Source organism: Arachis hypogaea, chromosome 20 (genome assembly GCF_003086295.3).
Source record: "Arachis hypogaea cultivar Tifrunner chromosome 20, arahy.Tifrunner.gnm2.J5K5, whole genome shotgun sequence".
Classification (NCBI taxonomy): Eukaryota; Viridiplantae; Streptophyta; class Magnoliopsida; order Fabales; family Fabaceae; genus Arachis; species Arachis hypogaea.
This window is the reverse complement of record NC_092055.1, coordinates 11042771-11065582: the sequence shown is the minus strand read 5'-3', so window position 1 is coordinate 11065582 and position 22812 is coordinate 11042771. Positions and strand designations below refer to the sequence as shown.

At 37.9% G+C, this 22812-nt stretch overlaps 2 protein-coding genes across 2 annotated transcripts; both read left to right on the top strand.

Moving 5' to 3' along the window:
• The first annotated feature begins 873 nt into the window (after positions 1 to 873).
• On the top strand, positions 874 to 3071 carry LOC112784016 (COP9 signalosome complex subunit 8). Its single transcript, XM_025827091.2, has 5 exons — positions 874 to 1057; positions 1144 to 1223; positions 1573 to 1754; positions 2278 to 2385; positions 2759 to 3071. The coding sequence occupies exons 1-5, from the start codon at positions 974 to 976 to the stop codon at positions 2896 to 2898; spliced, it is 594 nt and encodes a 197-aa protein (XP_025682876.1). The 5' UTR covers positions 874 to 973; the 3' UTR covers positions 2899 to 3071.
• A 16772-nt stretch (positions 3072 to 19843) lies between these two features.
• On the top strand, positions 19844 to 22277 carry LOC112784550 (stemmadenine O-acetyltransferase-like). The gene has a single exon (XM_025827792.3). The coding sequence runs from the start codon at positions 20854 to 20856 to the stop codon at positions 22135 to 22137; it is 1284 nt and encodes a 427-aa protein (XP_025683577.1). The 5' UTR covers positions 19844 to 20853; the 3' UTR covers positions 22138 to 22277.
• Positions 22278 to 22812: the final 535 nt, after the last annotated feature.

Below are 22812 nucleotides of genomic sequence, written 5' to 3'. Positions count from 1 at the left end.
AATAAGGTATTGAGCAATTTCACTACTATGATTGGATACCAAGGCATAAACACGGAATGTTATTTTTTAATTAGTTAAATTTATTTAAATATCAATTAAAATATCACTTTACTGTTGATTTAATTATACTATTTTATCATAAAATAATATATTCTACTTCATTTAAAAATTTACCTTATTACTATCACATAGTATTTATAATTGCATTTAGACTTAGTTGTCCACTTCTCCGTTTCATGAAATTTTCCATTCTTTTCAAATTAAGTTTCTTTTATCCTTTCTAGAGAGATCATTTTGGTACAATAAGCATTAGATTTTTTCAATTAACTTGACAACGGAAAAATAACATTGGGAAAATTTGTGTGTGTGGAATGTTAAGCATATTAATTTATGTGTTAATATAATATTGGATGACAACTTAAAAAAAATTCAAATAGTATGTGCAAATTAATCCTTCGTTTTTTTTTTTTTATGACTAAACGGAAAAGAAAAAAAAAATAGAGACAAAATCAAATTAATTGATTTAAATAAACCTATAATCAATCTACCAAAAAGTAAAATAAACTAAATAATCATATTGTATAAATTTTTTTTTTTTGGACAACTCCTAATTTTAAGTATTACATCACAAATTTTCAATTCTTATCACCACTTGGCATTGCTAATATTTACATCCGAATGTAGCATATTAAGAGACATGCTTTTTTTTTTTTTGGACGTGTAGAGACATGCTAATGTATCAATGTATCATCTAGTTGGATCCATTTCATATCGCACAAAAATTTAGAAACATGAACGATATCAGTATACATGTTGGGCCTTGTATTGGGCCTGATTTGGGACCAATACTCAGGAGCCTAGGAGGTGTTAGCCAGTCCAAAAAAAAAAAAAGGAGGCGTTAGCAGTTAGCAGGGATGATAGTGGAGCTGTAAAGCTGAGGAGTGAGTGAGTTGCAGAGAGAAAAAAGAGAGGCATGGATTTGTCCAGGGTGAGAGAGTTGTTGGAATCCAAATCGTACGACAAGGTAGCCGATCTCTGCGACAATCTTATGCTTCAGGTATTTCCGATCATCCCTTTCTCTTTCTCTTTCTCTTTGTTTGATTTGCGTTGTTAGGGTTTTGATTTTGGTTGCTGAATGTTCAGGTTGCTTCCGACGGCATTGCTTATCACGACGACTGGCCCTACTCCATTCATCTTCTCGCTCACATTTATGTTCATGACATGTAATTCCATCATATTCCTTATTATTATTACTATTTTGAATATGTTTTGAGCAACGATCATATTATATGTCGGTGTAACTTTGGATGTGTTTCTCCAGATTCAGAAGTTGGAAATAGTAGTTTCGCCCGAGCATCTGTTATCCGTTTTTACTTTTTTAGGGTTTTGTTTTTCGATTATATAGAAGATTTGAGCTGTAATCACTTTTTTGGAAGGTTGAAACACACTTACCCTTTATTTTTCTGGATTATTGCTTTTCAATTGTGTTGTTCTTTCAATTGCCATTTTGGTGAGAGCTTGGCTCGGTTGTGTTTCTTTGTTGTCCTGATATTTGTTGTTGTAATGTCACAGCAATAGTGCTCGCTTCCTTTGGAAATCGATACCTTCTTCAGTCAAAGAAGGCCAGCCTGAAGTCACCGCGGTATGGAAAATTGGTCAACGCCTTTGGTTACGCGACTATGCTGGAGTGCACGAGGCAATCCGTGGCTATGAATGGAGCCAGGACCTCCAAGGACTAGTTGCTGCTTTCTCAGGCAAGCTTTTACTATCTTTCCCCTCTTTGAAATAGAGTATCTGAATTATCTTGAAACTCTTGTATTTTCACTACAATAAGGGCTTAATTCTATTCAGATTTGGATTTCTTCTTCACAATCTATGTATTTAAATACTAAATAGTGTCTGTGATTGAAGCTATTATCATAATCATATTCTCTTGCACTATGGAATGCTAGATGCATTTTTGTTAACGTTACTTGTTAACTTGGTGAATGTCAGTATTATATTACCGTCATCAAGCAACTAATTTGGTCATTTTTTGTGTGGGAAAATCAATTAAAGGGAGGATTTGTTATTCATTAATCATTCTATCTTTATCAAGTACTATTGATTGATGAAGCATCATAAGTTATATTTAGTTATTTACATATGCCTTACTTTAGTATATCATGAGAAATTGATTGGCTAATGTTAGCATTAGTACAATTGAAACAAAATTGATTTTGGTTTAATCTTGTTAATACCAAGAAGTATACATTAACTACCAATAATTATTTGCAGAACTTTACACAAAGAAGATGTTTCAGCTGCTTCTCTCTGCTTATTCAACAATAAGCATTCAAGATACTGCTTCATTTTTGGGAATGAATGAGGATGATGCTACAAACTGTAAGTATTTTGTCTATGTTTTGATTAAATTACAAGTCTACTTTTTAGTGCCAATGCTTCTGAATCAATTTGGTTGGTTGACCTTCTCAAACTGTTTTCTACTATACTTAAACAAACACAAGTTGTAGGTAGGCTATATCATATTAGAACTATCAACAATATGGTTGAAGTCCATGACAAAAAAAATTATTACATATGTTGATTAGTTTTACTGCTAAGGATGGTCATGATAATTTGCTTATCATAATCAATGAGCTATCCATGAAACATGAAGTTTAGCTGGCTTTTCTATGTTCTATCAGCTATCTCTTCTTCCCTACTCTATTATTATTGTTGAGTTTCCCCCTCTCATTTTCTGGTTATAAAATTGCAGATGTATTACAGCATGGTTGGACTGTGGACCCTGCATCGCAAATGTTTACTGTGAAGAAGCAACCTATTGTGACAGAGCAGAAACTTGATCCTAGTAAATTACAGCGGCTGACAGAATATGTCTTCCATCTAGAGCATTGAAGCCTTTAATCTTGTGAAGAAATAGAAGATAGAAAATTACGACATATTTTATCAACGCAGTTCTCGATTTAACCGATCATAGGTGTTTTTCTCGAATGTAAAGATCTTGTCGATAATTTTGGTGAACAAGGTTGAACATGTACACTTAATTCATCAATAGGGATTTTCAAGAACCGCCTTTTTTTTTTTTTTTTTTTTTCAAGAATAAGAATGATTCATATTAGACATGCTTTTGAATTGAAATCGAGAGACGATAAACTAGACCCAGGCAAAATTAGACCCTTTTTCATAGGAGGTTGATGCTAATATTATTCATTTGCTACTATTGTTTGGATTCCTACCCTTTTTCCGTTTTGGACGGAATATTCATATTTCACGTTAAAGAACTGAGACATTATTTGATAAAATTAACAAGGAGCATAATTATATTGACATTATTGATTTGGCTGACATATAGTCTGCATTTGGAGATGTGAATTCATTACGATTTATGTAGACCGATACACACACCGTGTTTGCAATTGAGGTTCAAATCTTCTAATGGTAGAATATCCTCGAAAATCAGTCTATAACCCGAATAAGAAAGAGACGATAATTAAGAGAACAAAGGCTGGCTCTCAAATTCCTCAATTCGACAGTTGGGAGTAGGGACCGTAAAAACCAGAACCTTATATGCAGTGCCCAAATTTTGTTTGACTAAATACTCATTCCTACTCTGATCTGCAAGAAGAGATTAGGCTAACTAACAATCTTGGTTTGATAATATGTTTATTATATATATCATATCTACACAAATCCCATGAAACTTATAATCTAATATAGCAACGACGATTATGAACATTTTAACGGAAAATTGTAGTCCATGTAACCTATAGCATAATAGAAACTAGTCAAAATACATTAATAATGTAACTTTATAAACATGATGTTGTTGTTGGCTTCAACCGCAGCTTCTGCAGGTACATAAACATGTGAAAGAGGCTGTGTAGTGCTATATAATTCATCAACGTAGCGATACCTCTTATTCCTTCTCCTTAAGCTTTCATCTTCTTCTATGTCCGCCAACACATCCTCTATTTCCATGCTGAAGGATGACACGGACACCTCATCAACCGCTTTCCATTCCTGCACGCTGTTGCCGTAGCTGCAGCTATTGTTGCTGCTGATGCTATGGTGCTGTTGATCTTCTTCTTCTTCTTCTTCTTCTTCTTCTTCGGTGGTGGTGGTAGTGGTGATGGTGTGGTTCTTGATGTACGTGAGAATCCACGCTGCTTCAACTTGGGTTAGGGTACTATTGTTCCCCTTCTGGGTTTCGTTGTTTTCGCATTCCATTGACGAGAGAAGAGAGAGAAAGAGGACCACATATATCGTCCTCTCTTACATATATAGGTAGGGTCTCTTCGCTACGCTTAATTACACTTATATCTCTCTAATATAATTATTTATATGTGACTGTTTTTTTCTTTTGTTAGTTATTCTCTTTTACTTTTACTTTTTCTAATTCCTTATTCAATTTAATATAATAGAATGGAATACCATCTATGTACATGGGTCTCTCCATCAAAAATCAATGCTTTGTATGTTGGAGCCACACGTTAACGTGTTGCCTTCTAAACGTTCCCTTGGCGCAACTTATCTGATACTGAACTACTAATCCTTCGTTGATAAGGACTCTCTGTGGCTTCTTTATTAAGGATACCAAAATTTGAGGTTTCAAAATACAAATATTGATTCGTTTTATATACCAATAACAGAATAAAAGAACTATTTTTCGTCTCCTTCTTATCCTTATTAATTTGTTTGGGTCTAGTCATGTGCTTTTGGTCCAGGATTCAGGATTCTTTAAGTCTTTGCTGTGAGCTAGTGACCAATATTAGCTAACGAGAGAGACAGGTTATAATTTCAATTTCTTTTATTCCATACTGTCCTTAGGAGATAGTTCCAACAAAAATTTTCCCATGAAAAATTAGCATTTTTTTCTGTATAAATAATATATAAAATAAATTATTACTTCTACTCATAAAAATTTGAAATATGATAAATTAGGAATAAATAACTAATTTTGTACTTACAAAAAAGGAATAAATTAACGTTCTACCAATAAAAATTTTAAAATTCTAACAAATCTACTTACGTTTACAAGAAAATTATTTTTCATAAATATAAAGTCAATTTTATTCATCCAAAAATAAATTTTCTAGCATTTTATATTACATGAATAAAAATTGTAATTTATTCGTGTTTAAATAAAAAACAATGATTATTAATGATCCATATATAGTCTATACAGCTATTATACTTGTAATTTTTTACAATCCGTACCGAAATAAATTTAAAACTCAAATCTTTTATAATATTTCAGTTAACAGTTGATGTTTTCAGCATCACATTACAATGATCCATTCGTGTAAGTAAGTTATAAGTAAGTAACATTCCAATAATTCAATGCTTTGAACTATTCAAATCTTGGGATTTATTTTTTAGAGAAAAAAGACAGGCAAAATTTGTTGTGTTGAGACTTTAAAATTAACACTTAATACTTATTATTTGGAACACTCAATAATTGATGTAGGCATATACGTACTCTTTCTAGTTTCTACTTTCATAAAAACAAGGAGCCAGACCCTGGTACTATGCTCGAATATATATACATATATAGCAAAAAGATAATGTTTTTCCCACTCCATCATCTTTGAATCCTTCTTTGTTAATGCTTATGCCAACAAGTAAAGGGAAGCTACTTCCACGCAATAGATATGTAATTAATTGGAAGGAGGAGGAGAAAATCATAACAAACCAGGCTTATGCATCATGTATGATATATAATAATAAGGATTTTATTGCATAATATTATAACAAAGAAGAGAGCAAGCTTTCTGAATAAGGTTTCCCACAATGAACTTTTATGGACATGCCATGTGCTGGGGCTTGGAAGAAGGAACGATGTCAAATTTAAGGGAGAGAGGAGGAATGGCAAAGTTACTAGTTACTACTGCTTTGAACCATTTTCCTTCTTTGATGAAAGAAGGAGGCTTAGCCATCTAAAATTGGTTCATGGATTAATGTGGACCACATCTGTTTTGTCCTTCTTCAAACAGGAATAGAAACTTCTCTAACCTTATCAGGCAGGTAACCAAGTCAACCTCTTCCAAATGCAGCACTTGCCACTCATTAGAAAAAGTTGTGGACATAGTGTTTAGTAATATATGCTATTGTATCTGAACACCTATTATTTATCCACATTCATTTTCTCCCTAGCTTGGAGTATCATTCAAAGTGTGATCAGTGATTACATTATTATTCTGTATGTGCTTAATGATCCTGATTGCATCCATTATTGGTACCTAGTGTGGGCCAAAATAATTCAGTTCTTGATAGCTACATAAGCCTAAGACTGACTAAATAATTTTCATCTGAAAGTTTCCAAATGAAAAGTCATTCCCCACACTTTTCTGTGATGAACACAGAGATGAAATAGTAGTCTCACGTGACAAGAGCTGTTCTTAGAGTAGACAATGATGTACCACTTGAAAATGCTACATCAGAGAACTTAATAACTATGATAATAAATTAATAATGGTAGTGGTAATCAATTTTCCATGTATTGAGCAAGTAAGATTATTCATTGACAGCAAGCATGTCACAATTACAACATATTTCTTCAGTTGGGATGATCTTAACAAACAAGTACCACTGGAATTTACAAGTGTAAGTGCTACAAAAATGAATGTTTCTAGGGAAAGAAACAAAGAAACAGAGAGAAGAAACACAAAAGTTGCATTGAAGGTCACTCACTCTGTGCAAGATTCTAGGAAGCGTAACACTGCATGATGCGAGGCTGATCAGCATTATCCATGGGACCACTCCCTTCTAAGTCACAATTTCTGGTGATGTTTTCGTCTAATAACGTATTCTTCGGCATTTCTACTACTCCTTCCAATTCACCACCCCAACTTTCCACAACCGAAACACTAGGTTTCTCTTCAATCGGCGCGTCTGAAAACCCTTCCGGTGGATATATCGGAGTCGCAACCACCGGCGTCATGACGGGAGCAATATCAAGACTCGTAGGAGAGTCAGCTGCAGGTCCGGGAAGTGGAGCATTAATCCTTCCCATTACTGGAGAAGTAGGCGGAGGAGCTCGCCTACTGACGGCGTTGGGTGCAGGCGCTGGAACTTCAACCGGAGGATGATGTCGCCGCTGGTCCGTGATGTTGAACGAAATCCCCTTCGGCACCGGACGCGCAGGAGGAGAATTAGGAGCAAGAAACGTTCTTTTGTCCGGCCTGTTAGGATTATTTCTCCACCGGCGACCGGAGGAAGCAACCGGAGGAACCCCCACGGGCCCCCGTTCCTGAGAAGGAGGTACCACCGGCGGCGGAGAAGGGGGAACAGAGGAAACACCAGAGACAGCGTTCGAGCGGAGGCTTAGGATCCCGGAGAGGCCGTGAACGGCGACGTATCGGCCGTAAAAGAGGCCGGGGAAGGCGATCTCAACGCCGCCGACGGAGATGCCGAAGGCATAGGCGGGGCTGCGAGTGACCTCGAGGCGGCGCTTGGAGAGGAGAGTGGGGAGGCCGTAGCCTTCAGGGAGGCGGCGGAGCTCGGTGACGGAGAGGCGGCGAGGTACGACGTGGAATCGGAGTGTATCTGTGTAAGACGACGCCGTTTGCGTCATATCGAGGGCAAAAAGGGAAGCATCGGTTGGCGCGAAAAACGTGAAGGTGTTGCGCGCATGGCTGTTAGTTCTTGTGCTGTTTCCTTCTTCTTCTTCTTCTTCTTCTTGCCGTCTCTGATTCTGGTAAGCAAAAATGTCGAATTGCAGATCAGAGGTCACGATTGCGTTGCAGAAGAGGTCGTACCCTCGCTCCCGTAGACTCTCCAGCATTGAATCGAACTCTATGCTCGGAATGCAGCTCACGGCGTTCATCAGCAAGGTTACGATGCACATCACGGTGAATGGACGGAGGGTCCACGCCATTGACGGAGATTCTCCAAGATTCTTCTCAAGAGTCAAGAATACCAATGCTTTGGTGCTCGTTGCTTTCGCGGCTTTTTTTTTCCTTTAACGTTTACAAATGAAAATTCGCTCTCGATCTCCGAACTGCTTTTATTACCAAATTGCCATACACCTTACATCCCAAGGCCCAATAGGCCCGTTTATGGGTGATGGTTTTCTACATTGTCCATAAAGAAGTAAACCAAATCCTGACCCAAAAATAAAAAGAATTAACCAAAAACTGAAAAGACGAGAAATGTAAAATAAAAACACAAAAAATACAGCAATTATTCCAATAAATAATTGGTGGTCGATTTTACATTTTTACTCTACAAATAAATTGAGTGGATAAGGACATTTTATATACGATCAAAATGAGTGTGTTGGAGAAGTAACAGTATGCGTAAATCTTTCGATCCCATAATATATGCGCCCTTGTATGATCACTTTCTCGCGGGAAGTCGGCAACATTGGTACTTTTCAAACAGTTGATTAAAAAACAATAATTAAATAGCAAGAGAGAGTGACATTTCAAGCAGGGCATTGAATTTAGGTGGATCTTGTAAAATATGTAAGCTAGATTTTATTGTTGTGCTTGTTAAAAAAGTTGTTATGATCCGATCCTAACCAAAAGTGTATGTGGACATTTGTGTTGTTTATATATGATATATGATTGAAAACGTTAGGCCATTTGTTTTGACATAAAGTTTTATGCGCGCTAAGACATACAGTTCCTAGAATCAGCCACGGATTCTTGACGAAAGTAAAATTGGGCCCCTCAAAGCAAACGTGAGAACCAAAGAAACTAGAAAGTATTAAGCAAAATTGGAATCAGCGGTAGAATATGCTTCCTCAAAAGATTCGAATCCGAAGTAAGTTCAGGAAGTTATAGAATCTATACTAGAGGTGGTGTGTGTATGTGTGGTGTGTGTTGTGATTTGTGAATGTATGAGTGACTGAAAGGGTGCTATACGCACATATTGATTTGCTTTGCTTAAAACATAGACAGAAGTATTGGTGTAATGAAAAGGAAACGGAGGAAGGAGAAAACAAGAAGAGTTAAACTGTAACAATGAAAAAGACTAATGCAAAAGGACAAGAAATGGAATGTGATTATATTGCCGTAATTGGACGGCTTCACTATTCAACACACATATGTCAATGTTGTCAACAAAACGACAATATACAAGCTGCAATCCTTTTGAAATACCGCTACGAGAAACTATAGTCTATAACAAAAGATTATAATATAAGGTGAATTTTATTGTAATTGTTATTTGGTGTTTAAGTTTTGTCTAATTTATTATCTATAATAAATTTAAATATTTTTATTTTTATATATTTTTAATTTAATATTAATTTTTAATTCTTTTTAACAAATTAGATACTATTTTTAAATACTATAATAATGATCATAATATAATATATAAAAAAATTATTTATATACTAAAATTAATTATTATATATTTTTATATAAATATATATAATTTAATTTATTTTTAATATATATTTTATATTTAATAATATTATATATTAATAATTAATTTTAATAATTTTTTTTTGTCAAGTGGCCAATTTTAAACATTACATCCATACTTCACACACTCACACAACACACTCACATTCACATACACTACATGAGTACATCTCAAGTGAAATTTAAACTCAAATGCAGCTTGCAAAAGGCACATAAGTATGTCATCTGTGCTAGGCCTCCGCTGCATACGGCCACTTACATTAATGTAGCATACATAGTGTTGAGATCAATATCATGAATCATGATCTGATTTGGGAGGGCAATCACTTTTAAAAGCGCGTTCTTTTGTGTCCGGGCGGCGCAGCCGAAACGGGTAAAATGGAAACCTTATGTGTCAAACGAACCCATATTGTGACATATTAGAGAATCATTAAGAATTTGTTATTTTTTATTATTAATTAATTATTAATATTTATAAATATAAAATAAAATAAATTATTAAATTGAAAAATTAAATTTAAAATTGTTCATACTTTGACTCAAATTATAAGCCAGGTCCAAAAAGTGTACAAAAAAGTCCAAAAGACATTCATTGTACAACTGGCCTCTTAAGAGGTCGGATAATAGCGTTACAGATGACAACTCTCTCGAAGGAGTTGTAACTTCCCCTAATATCTCTCATCCATCTCTAGAAAAGAGATCTCAACAACTCTAAGATAAAGGGACGGTTATCCATTACCAGAAGTGGAACTATTCCAACGGTGGTTGTTGGCTCATTTCCTATAAATATGCTGGCACACTCAGGTATACTCAAGTTCTAATATATAAAAAACCTGCTTAACCCCTTGCTGATTTAGGCATTGGAGTGTCTTGCAAGTACCACCCTCCACCTTTTCAAACACACAACTCGGACGGTGGTTCTCTAACCCAGGACAAGTCGGAGACCACTGCATTGAACGCTTGGGCCTCGCATACAAGCCCAAACATCATCCGGTTTCAGGTAACACTCGACATATTGGCGCCGTTGCCGGGGACCTGGAATCCAACACTCCATGGCAGACGATCAGTATAAAGACGGACGTATAGCGTTTGAATCAGATCAAGAATACCAAGACATGGTCAACAACGACCAAGGTCTAGTGATACCTCCTCCAAGAACGGAGGAACCACATGGTGAAGGCCCTTCCGGTGACCCACACCAGAGGAGAATCCCATCCGAGGTTTGTCTCCCCGAAGCGGAAGAACAACCTCACAGCACCGACTTCATGGGATTACTGCATGTGCATCATGGTCAACTTAAACAATTGGAGCAGAAATTAGTGCGACAGCGCGAAGCAGAGAAGAGCTTGAGGAAGGAGATCAAACGGCAAAGAGAGCTAGAAAAAAAGCTCTCAAAGCTAGAATTCAATCTTCCAAACAAGAATTCTCGTACGGCTCGGAAAGATTCCCCATTGGGGGGAGAAGATCCTTTCACTGAGGATATCATGTGGGCAAGAGTTCCTAGAAACTTTAAAAGCCCCGACATGAATCTATACGATGGGACAACTGACCCGAAGCACCACCTCAGCAATTTTAAAAGTCAGATATATTTGGCCGACGCCTCGGATGCTACTCGCTGCAAGGCCTTCCCTACAACTTTAACAAAAGCGGCCATGAAGTGGTTTGACAGCCTGCCCCTAGATCGGTCACCAGTTTCGACGACCTCGCGCACAAGTTCTTTACACGATTTTCAATTCAAAAAGACAAGGTCAAACATGCACCCAGCCTACCCGAAGTGAATTAAGAGATCAGAGAACCCCTAAGAGACTACATGGAGAGGTTCAACAAAGCATGCTTGGAAATCCAAGACTTGCCTACTGAGGCGGTAATAATGGAATTAGTCAATGGTCTCTGAGAAGGACCCTTCTCCCAGTCTATCTCAAAAAGACACCTGACTTCTTTAAACGATGTACAAAAGCGAGCTGAAAAATACATCAATATGGAAGAAAACGCCAAGCTACGAGAGCCGAGTTGGCGACTTGGGCACCCTCATCAGTCAAAAGAAAAAGAGGAGCCCAAGAAGAAAGAAGAAGTAGGATCCAACAAGCCCAGAAGGTACCATAATTATACTCCGTTACGAGTTTCTCTCGTGGACGTCTACAGAAAAATTTGTCACACCGAGAAGCTCCCTCCCCCGCGCCAAATAAAAAACCAAAAGGGTGGAAGCCGTAATGAGTATTGTGAGTACCATAAGCTGTACGAGCATTCAACGAATGATTGTTATGACCTAAAAAATGTGATAGAGAAACTGGCCAAGAAAATTCGGTTAGACAGATATCTCATGGAAAAGTCGGACAATCATGAAAAAAGGAAAAGAGATGACAAAGACGTCAACCGAAGAGGTCCTCCCTCGTAGACTCCAGAACGACACGTTCACATGATATCGAGAGGATTCGCGGGAGGGGGCTAACCAAGTCATCTCGGAAGAGACATTTAAAAGAAATCTACCAAGTCGGGAATAACGGACCCGATCTCCCGACCATCTCTTTCACCAAAGAAGATAGACAGGGCATTGCACCCGGGCATGACAACCTGGTAGTAATCATAATGATCCTTGTCAATGCTCACTTGCACAGAACCCTGATAGACCAAGGCAGCTCAGCCGACATATTATTTAAGCCGTCATTCGATAAGCTGGGGTTGAAAGAAAAGGTGTCAAAAGCCTATCCGAATACTCTCTTTGGGTTAGGAGATGCTCCTATTAAACCACTAGGCTTCATCTCTCTATACACGACTTTTGGAAAGGGACTGAAGTCCAAAACCTTAAACATCGACTTCATTGTCGTCGATGTAACTTCAACTTATAATGCCCTGATCGGTAGGACAACCCTAAATCGGTTGGGAGCAGTCGTCTCCACTCCTCATCTTTGCTGAAATTTCCTACAGAAGACGGAATTGCCACCATTAGAGGAGATCAGAAGCTGGTAAGAAAATGTTACAATGAGAGCCTAAACCTACGAGGTAAGGGCAAAGAGGTCAATTCCATTTAATTCGGAGGAGCCTGAGGAAGAGAAGAACTCCGACTACAGCTCGAAGGAAGACAGCTAGATACAATAAAAAAAAGTCATTCAAGACAACCAAGGTTCTGAAAACCGAACCGGTCATCAAACCGCTCTAGCTACTGGTTCATTGGTTCATAGATTCAACCGGTTCGATCGTAGTTGAACCGAAAAATCGTTTTATAATAAAATAATAAATAAAATATAAATAAACACATGAAAATATAATTATAGTCTAATCTAAACTTCAAAATATCATTCAAATTAAAAGTACTACATAAACCAGAATTATTCAAAATTATTCAAAAGTACTAAACATTACCAACAATCCAACCCAATAATCTCAAATCTCAAGTTCACAACAAACAACATCCAAAATTATTCAAAATTATTCACAATTATCCAACAAACAATAAAATCCAGTTTAGTAAACAAACCAAAATCAGTTCATGTTTAAGTAATCAGTTAATCACTAATCAATAAACAACAATTATTAACCAAAGTTCACAGTTCATCATGTTGAATGAATCACAGTTCAGTTTCAGTAATCAGTTTCACTAATCACTCACTAGTCAATAATCACAGTACAGGGAGAATCACATTTCAGTTTCATATTGAATCTTGAATCAGTTCACAGTTTCACACTACACAGTTCAAAGAAAAATTAAACAGGGAGACAGAATTTCAAAGTTCACAGGTGCGAGTGAGAGTGAGAAACACAAAAATCATGTCTCCCAGATGTCATATGAATTCATTAACTAGTAGAAACACAAAAATCATGTCTGAATGCATATGAATCCAAAGAAACAAGCCAATCCTTCAGCAACTAAACATCACAAAGCAATTTAGACCGAACCATCCAGCAATAAACAACATTCCTTCTTTAAACTATGTACAGAAATACTGGCTTACAACACAGCATCAGAACAAAATGAAACAGGAATTCAGCAAAAATCCTCACTGCATAAGCAAGCAACATGCATCCACACAAATGCTCCTAACTGAATCCAGTGATTACGCTCAAATTAAAACAAGACTCAGCATCAACAAGCAGGACAAGGCAGCAATAAATCAGTATGCAACAACATCAATCAAGCCAAATTGGCACAGGAGCAAACCATACAGCACAAACAAAGCAAGAAAATCAATGAAACAGTAACACTTTCAGTCATCATCATTATTCAAAACAAACCTAAATCCACTATCCAGCTTAGATTCTCTAACCACCTAATCAACTAACATGTATTTCTAACTAACTAAGCTAATCAAAATTAACTAGCTATAGCAACAAAATGAATAGAACAGGGGAAGGGCAGAGATCTGGAAGACAGAGAAGAAGCAGATATGGGGGAAGGGAGAGTGAGAGTGAGGCGGTGGGAGACAGCGAAGGCACCTTCTCAGTTCTCCACGGCTACTGCGGTGGCTCGACGGTGGTGGCTCGACTCGTGTGAGAGTGAGGCGTTCTCACTTCTCAGTTCTCGATGGCTCTAGGTGGCATGATGGCGGTGTCTCGACGGTGAACCCTCGACCTGTGTGACGCGATGACGCCCGTGACTTCAGTGAAGCAAGCTTGCTTGAAGAAGAATCATCAACAATGGGAACCACTGAAGCAGAGAGAGCAGCGAAACCAATTAGGGATCTCAATCTCAGCCTTGGGAGTTTTCGTGATTTATGGATTCAGACTTCAGAGGGAAAAAACTCAAAAACGGCAGCGTTTTGTTGCTAACTTAAAAATCGGCCGGGTCACGGTTCAGTTCGACCGACCGGTTTGCCGGTTTAATTCCAATTTTTTAATTTCACGGTTTTGATGATTGACCGATCCATTTTTCGGTCTGGTTCATGGTTCGACCGGTCCGACCGGCTGGTTCGAATCGATTTTCAGAACATTGAAGACAACTGAAGTCTTGGGAAATTATTACTATAAAGTGTCCGACTTGAATGGAGACGAGCTCCCAAGGTCGTGGCATGCTTGCAATCCAAAGAGATATTATAGCTAGAAGCGTACCTCATTCCCTGATGTACTCTTTTTCCCGACTTCATAGTTTTTTTCCAAGAAGGGTTTTTCCTAAAGGGGATTTTAACAAAGCATTAAAGCGGGAGTAAGGGGCAAGAATTTGATTCCCTCAGTAGCAAAAGCATTTTTGTAACACAGGTTTTATTAATGACAATATTTCATTTTCTTAAATTCTATTATTATTCCTACTATACACACCGACTTAAGCTCGAAAAAAGATTATAAATGAAGATCATAACAAGTCGGTGTAAAAAGATTATAAATGAAGATCATAACAACTCGTAAATAAGATGGCAACCAATTTATAAGTTGGAAAGCCTCCAAGCAGACCAAAATGCGTCGCAAAAATAACCTAAGAAAGCAGTTCAATAGTAAAGAAAATGAGTCGTTCGTGCTAAGTAATGGAAAAAGTCACTCCTCCAAACCTTGACAAATTTAAGGTACTTAACACAAGTTTATGTCAAAATCCCACAGACAGTAACAGACGAGTTACGCTACGAAGACGAGCTTAACAAAATCTTAAACATAAAGGATAAAAAGTCAAAAGGCTTCGTGAAGAACCTTATCAACAGTCATTAGAATAGCTCGAGTAGCAGCTATACGACTAAGGCCAATACAACAAGATCTTTGAAGAAAAATTCATACAAAAATCCTTTCAAAATACCTATAAGGCAAAGGGATAGTTGAAAAATCCTATTAAAAATGATCAACATTCATAAAGATAATAACGGTTGTTAAAGATCCTTTCCAAAGGATCAAAGTCAGCAGCAAATATACCAAAGAAAATATTCAAAATATACATAAAAGTGTTCATAAAAAAGGTCCCACAAGTCGGGGCTTAACAGAAATATCAAATAGGACCAAGGAGAGGATTCAGGTCATCATCAAGATAGGAGGTCGGATCGGCAGTGAAAGTCGGAGGGGTCGGAGGAACCTTTTCGGATGGTACGACCTCGGGCTGACTTGAAAAACTCGGAGGAACCTCCGAGGAAGTAGCGACTTCTCGGGGAGGAGATTCCACCAAGCGCTGTTCAGTAGTTTTCAGTTTAGAGTCAGTGAGAGGACGAGGAGGAGAGATGATCTTTCCGTCAATTACGACTTTATCAGGGTGAAGAGGTGACAAATCCAAGTCGGGAGCAAGAACCCAGACTTGTTGCTTGAGCACCTCAAACACCTCCTCAGTACCTTCAGCAACAGACTCCTCCAAATCCATATAACTCTCCCTAAGCCGCTCCATTTGCTCCTTCAAATCCAAGTTGTCCCCAAAAATTCTTGCATAACTTTGTTCAGCCTTTTGTCAACCCCTTGGCCATAGCACGAGAAGCAAGGAACTATCTCTCTGCCTCCTGAGCTTTCTAGAGCTCGGCCTAAAGGGTTACTTTCTCCTCCTCCAACTCCTTTTCTTCCCCCTGAAGAGCGGCCGCCTCGGCTTGAAGGGCCTCCAGAGAACGCTGAGTAGTGTTCAAGGGAGTTTTATCCAACTCTTTCAAGAGGGAAGAACAAACCCCAGCAGACCTTATCCCTACCTGGATCAAGACTTGGAGATGATTTCTGATCGAAGCATCATCCATAGAAATAAAGCTATGAGAAAGAATGTGCCTCTCATAGAACTTCACTCCATCAAATCCAGTGTCACCAATGTTGGAAACACCGGATTTCGAGGTTTTCCTCTTATTGTAACTTGACTCTGAGAAGGGAAGAATAGGTGGAGTAGGGATTAGAACAGGAGGAAGAGGAGTAGGAGTAGGAGGGAGAGAATTTACCGACTTGCCCAAAGAAAAAGAGGAGGTCCCCGAATTAGACTTCTGAGGAGAAGGGGTCGCCGACGTCCCGCCTTCTTGTAATTGAGCAACTCGGGCTCGGGTGTTCCTCTTAGCCTCCTGGACTTTCTGGTATGCCTTAGAACCATTTTTCATTTTTTCTACAAGAAAATTAAAGGGACATCAACAAGCAAGTCGGAGGAATAAACAATTATCTACAAAATAAAAATAAAAGCTATCTAACTCGGTTTGGATATAACTCGGAGTTTCGAGTAGAAATTTTTTGGTGTCAAAGTTTGGAGCCCGTCCCCAAACCTCTCGAAAAAACTCAACTACAGCCTCCTCGACCTCATCCAAATATACCAAATTATATTTCTCGACAGGGGTTGTCTCTATCCAGTACAGAGGGAAACAGGGCTCATTACTCTCATTTAAAAAGAAGGGATGATGACCCTCTACAGCTCGGACTATGAAAAAGAAATTCTTGAAATCAAGGAAGGACTCGTCAAAAATAGAAAAAAATTTTTGACCTTGGATGGCTCAGAAGGAGACCCATTGCTGTTTATTCTTATACTTTCCGTACAAGTGAGTCCCATCCACCTGGACAATTGGCTTACAATGTCTGAATGCCCTAATACAGGGGTAATAACTCCAAAATACTCGATGTAGTACCCGAATATCACCCACCAAGTCATCGCCTTGATATGCAGGCATAGTCTCAAAATGGACAACAGCTGATGGCTCCTTATGACACATGGCCTCAAACCATATAGGCAACGCTTCAAACGATGCTTCCCAACCTCCAAATATTTTTTTCTACTGCCCTTTGCTTAGCCAACCATGCTTTCCGATAACTAACGGTGTAGTTGAACCTCGCTTGCACTTCTGCTATAACCGATTTTACCTTTAAGGAGGGGTCAGCCTCAATCAATGGCTTTATCGCTTCTGCAATTGTGATAGAATCCAGCTTCGAATGATCTTGTGAAATGGTGGCTCTGGTACAGGTGTGACTACCATTATACCTCCTTATAACCCAACAGTACTTCCTGCTGATCATGCTAACCCTGATAAGCCAATCACACCTTGACCCATACTGCGTACACTTGGCATAAAATGTCAACGGCTCAGACTCATACACCCGGTAGTCTACGCTTCGTCGTATGGTATACTCTTTTATCGCCTTAATAGCAGCTTCCCTGGAACTGAACTCCATACCAACAGCAAATTCACCATCTGCGACAATAGAAATCTCTGCAATTGACAACCACCATAGAAAAAATCAAATAAATACACAGATATTTCAAAACCGATCATAACGGTAAATCTACAGTCACTGCCTCTAGTATGACATAAATCCAAATCTGACATGTTATTATGTCACTCTAATTAAGAAAAGAACAACAGCAGAAGATGTAAAAATGAACCGGACCGGTCGGTTCGACCGTCAAACCAAATGAACCGGTTGCTAACCGGTCCGGTTCACTGGATTTGAACCGTAAAAGGGATCGATCAACTGTGAATGATAATTAGAAACTCACGTAATATTTACTATTCAGATTCGAGTGAATTTTATTATTACCTAATAAGTACTTATAGTATATATATAAAAGTGAAAAAATAAAATATTTATTCTTATAAAATATATACATTTTCAACTTTGGCATATAACAGTCGTGCTATTTTTTTTTACATAAGACCGGGTCGAACCGATTTTTTCCACTAACCCAGCAGTTAAACCAGTGACTCAGTCACCTGAACCGCTCGACCACCGGTTCGATCCTGAGAACTATGACATCAACGCATGATTAAATAATGGTAAATAAATACTAACTTATTCATAACTAAATCAATAACTGATTAAAAAAAACTAATACGACGTATTACATACATGCAGTCATATATTCCGGAAACTCCGGAACATGCATGGCTTCCAAGTCCAAAACTCACATGAATGATGGCTCCTCAAACGGCACTTCGTTTGCGAGTGCATTTGCCACCTCTGTCACATCTGGAGCCGTAGTTCCATCACCTTGATCTTCATCTCCATCTGGACCAACAAACTTGTAGTTACTTTCGAACTCTTTTTCACTGTCACTATTATAATCTTCCCGTAGAATATTCCGGTCGGCCTCAAACTGTTCAAACTCAACATACAACTCGATGAATGAGATCTGACCCCGGTTTTCAATATACATTGAAAACATCTCTTGCATGCTCGCTTCGTCCGTCACATATTTGGTCTGAAACTGGACAAATCCACCAAACACCTGTATGGGATATCTGTATAGAATACATGATATCTTTCTTGCCCTCTCAGAATCAATCTTTTCACAGATCACACCTTTAAACTCTTCAAATGAGATGATAAAAGAAATAACAACATCTAGTGGATTTTCACAGATAAATTTTACTCCTTCAGACGTTTGTAGTAAAATCTGACCAAAATAATACACTTTTAGTAACACTCTGTCACTCATTTCTCTCAATCACAAAAAAAAAAAGCATAACTTTAGCTACTAAATTCTCAATGGCTCAAAACAGCAAATAATAAAGAAACCAGGAAGAAGAAACAGAAGACACAGCCGTTCAAGTTTGGGGAAGAAGACGCGAGTAAGCTACCAGTTCACTTCACACTTTTATATAGGCCACTTTAACGAACTCGCACCCTTCGACTAGGTTAAGATGATTCAAAAAAATATTAAGAAATGAAATCGGAGGGTCTGAGTTCATCAAACAAATATTCCATCCGCACTCAAAACGGAGGGTCCGAGTTCAATTCAATTTCTAAGCATGGAACTCGGACCATGCGACTTATAGTACCATCGGCTATTAAAAAACCAACCTAAGGTAACACGGAGGGTCCGGTTTACAGCACCCCAAACTTTATTTCTCACTTGCATACAAAACGGACCGTGCGAATTGACATGCAAAAGTTCATAACCAAAGAAAACGCACGGTCCGAATTCTTCTCCCTCACACTGCCAAAAAGCTGTCTCACATATATGTCTAGTCCCCCATGCTTCCATATCCAAAAAAAGCACACATATTGATATAGGTTCCATTTCGATAAAATTGAATCGACGCTAAATGATAATAAATACTACTAAATTTAATGATAATTTCGATAATATTTAATATTTTTTTATAGTGTTAGTAGCATGATTGCTATTTTACTTTACTTAAACTATAATTCTTGCCCAGGGGTGGATCTTTAATCTTTGTTGAAATAAATAAATGCGCCCAAACCTTAGCATTTTAGGTACGAATGATGAAGAAACCTAAAATTTGCTTTTAAGTTGGCATTTGCCGAATGTGTTGTTTATTTGATACCTAACTCTGTCCAATAGGAGCACTTTTAATATGCTTTACATGAGAAAGGAAAATTTGCAGCATAAAAAACTTATGAAATTGAGTGAGAGGCGAAATTAAAGAAGATATAGGTAACGTAATGTTGTGGCTAAAATTTTTATATACGAATAATTTTAATGTAAAATATAAAAATATTTTATTATTTTAGTGTTTTATCGTGTTATGATAATAGTATAAAATATTATTAACGTTTTGTTAAAAAAAATATTTTATCTTTAAATAATTTAGGTCATCTTTAAAGAATTTATTACTCATAATTTATTATATAAAAAAAATTTAATGTTGTGTAGGAATATTATTAGTATTATTATTATTATTATGAAAGAAATAGTAAATAAATAGATGAATATAAGGGAGGGCGGCTTTAATAAAAGAAGGAAGTAGGGGGAGGCAAGGTATATAAGTAACTATATATTGATTGAATGCATTGAAGTGAATAATTGAGTTGTGAGATCGATGGCGTCGACTGATCCGGATCTGCCACGTGACTCATGGGTGTGTTCTCTTGCAGAAGAAGCAGAAGAAGAAGCTTCCAATAACAAGGCCATGGAGGAGTTTCTGAACAACATCTACTCGTCCAACGACACGAAGAGCACTGCTGACAAGGCGAGCCTTCAGAAACAGAGGAGGATGATCAAGAACAGAGAGTCTGCGGCCAGATCCAGGGAACGCAAACAAGCTTACACCCTTGAGCTAGAATGTTTGGTTCTTCAACTTGAGGCTGAGAATACCCGATTATTAGAGGAACAGGCACAAATCAAGAGGCAGAGGTACAACCACCTCCTCCACACCATCATTCCAGTTATCCACAAGCGTAAACCAAGACCAATGCTTCGCAGACTCAATTCCCTCCCCTGGTGATTGCTCAATACCCCTCTTCAATCTTCATCCATTTATTGTACTGCCTCAAATCAATAATCAAATATTATATGTTAACCAAGCACCTCTTTATTAATAACTTTTGATACCGTGACGTGGCAATAGTGCATGAATATGAAAGACTGAAAGAGGAGTCAATGCGATACGCATTGTCTACGCCTCTGTCAAGCACTTGACGAATGCTTTGACGTTTTCTCTCTGTGTTTCGCGCCTTGGACCTTATAAACATTTGACGACTTCCATAACCAGGTCTTATTCACTCCAGCTGTACCACACTTTAATACCTAATTAATTATGGATTTGCCTGAAAAATATCATTAAAAAACTTCTCTTAACTAATACTTGTCTTAACAAAAACAAAAACAATCAGTATATATAACTAATTAAGAACTTGGCCGTCTTCAACGAGCAGAAACAAAATGAATTTGGAGTGCATATCCAGAAAATGCATAAAGCCATCATCACCAACGCCTCCAAACCTTCAAATCTTCAACATGTCTCTTCTGGACCAGCTTTCCCCTAACATCCATGGCAACATCACCTTCTTCTACCCTCACAAAACTTCTGCTCAGGAATTCTCCGCCAAATCCCAACTCCTTCAGGACTCACTCTCTCAAATCTTGACGCTCTTCTATCCTCTCGCCGCCCGCCTCCGAGACGCCGCCACCATCCACTGCAACGACCAAGGAGCCTTCTTCATCCAATCACGAACCCAAACACCTCTCTCTCAGATCCTCTCCCCCCCTAACTTCGATATCATCCAGAATCTTCTCCCTACCACCCACTCCGACTCCTTGCTCCTTGTCCGCTTTACCTTGTTCGGTTGCGGCGCCACCGCCATCACCATCTCCCTTACTCACAAGATCGCTGACTTCGCAGCCTTGATCACTCTCCTCAAGGCATGGACCGCCGCCTGCATTGGCGGAGACACCCAGCCGGTGGTCCCCGAACTCGCCATCGGATCTGCTCTCTTCCCTCCGAGAGAGATTCTTCCCGCCGGGATATCAGGCTCCGTGAACATCGCGGCGGAGAAGTTCACGACGAGGAGGCTGATTTTCGAGTCTTCGAAGGTAGAAGAGCTGAAGAAGAGGGTGAAAAGCGAGCTTCAGTTTGAGGCGTCGAGGGTTGAGGTGGTGCTTGGTCTCATTTGGAGATGCGCATTGTTAACTACTTCAAAACGTAAAACGCCTTCAACCTTGTTCCAGGCAGTGAACCTGCGACGACGAATGGAACCTCCGATTCCAGAGACGGCGTTGGGGAACTTGGTGTGGGCGTTTGCAGTGACTGTGGAGGAGGAGTGTGAGGTAGAGTTGCAGGTGGTAGTAAAGAAGATGAGGGATTCTTTGAAGGAATTCATGGAGAGGAAAGGCGAAAGGTTGAATAATTCAGAAGGTAGGTGTGAGGTGGTGATGGAGGATTTGAAGGAGAGGGGTGAGATGTTGAAGAAGAGTGGTAATGTGGTGTATAAGTGTTCGAGTTGGTGCAAAGTTGGATCATCACTGTATGAGGTTGATTTTGGGTGGGGGAAGCCGCTTTGGATGTGCAGCGTGAACAACATAGTGAGTAACACCGTTGCTTTGATGGATACAAGGGATGGGCATGGCGTCGAAGCTTTTGTCACCTTGGATCATCAACACATGGATTCCTTTCAACAATCTCAGGAACTCCTTCACTATGCTTTGCTTAATCCCCCTCTTCTGTAATCATGCCTCTATCCCAAGTTTAAAATAATATGATGAACAAATCAAAGATGTTATTTTCGTACTAAAATTAATTAGTCACTAATTTTAGTGTATATCTAATATAATTATAAAATAAATTACATGAAGATTGAATTTTAAAATTTTAAGTCTCCGAAATTTTGATATTTTATTATTATATTACGATACTAATTTTTTCACAAATCTAAAGTAAATAAGGCCAATACAATCATATTTGGTTTATCTTTAAATACTCTTTATTAAGTAAGAAGTCTCGTTAATTAAATAAATTTTTTATTTTTTATTTATTATATTTTATATTAATAATTTAAATTTATAATTTATAATTTAGAATCTAGAATTTACAATTTATAATTTAAAATGCAAAATTTGACTTTTTTTTGTATAAAAATAAAAGTAATGATCTTAATATTATAATTTTTAGTATTTTTTAAAATAGTTAAAAGTATACAAATTTAACAGTCCGATTTCTATACTTCAAAATTTTTAATTTTTTTTAATACAAATCAGACGATTTAATTTCTGTATCTCTCACAAATTAGACAGTCCGATTTCTTTATTTCTACAAATCGAATGGTCCAATTTCTACTTTTCTAATTAAACCGTTTCACAATTGAGAATAACACTCCAACAATTTATATTTTAAAAAAACACCAT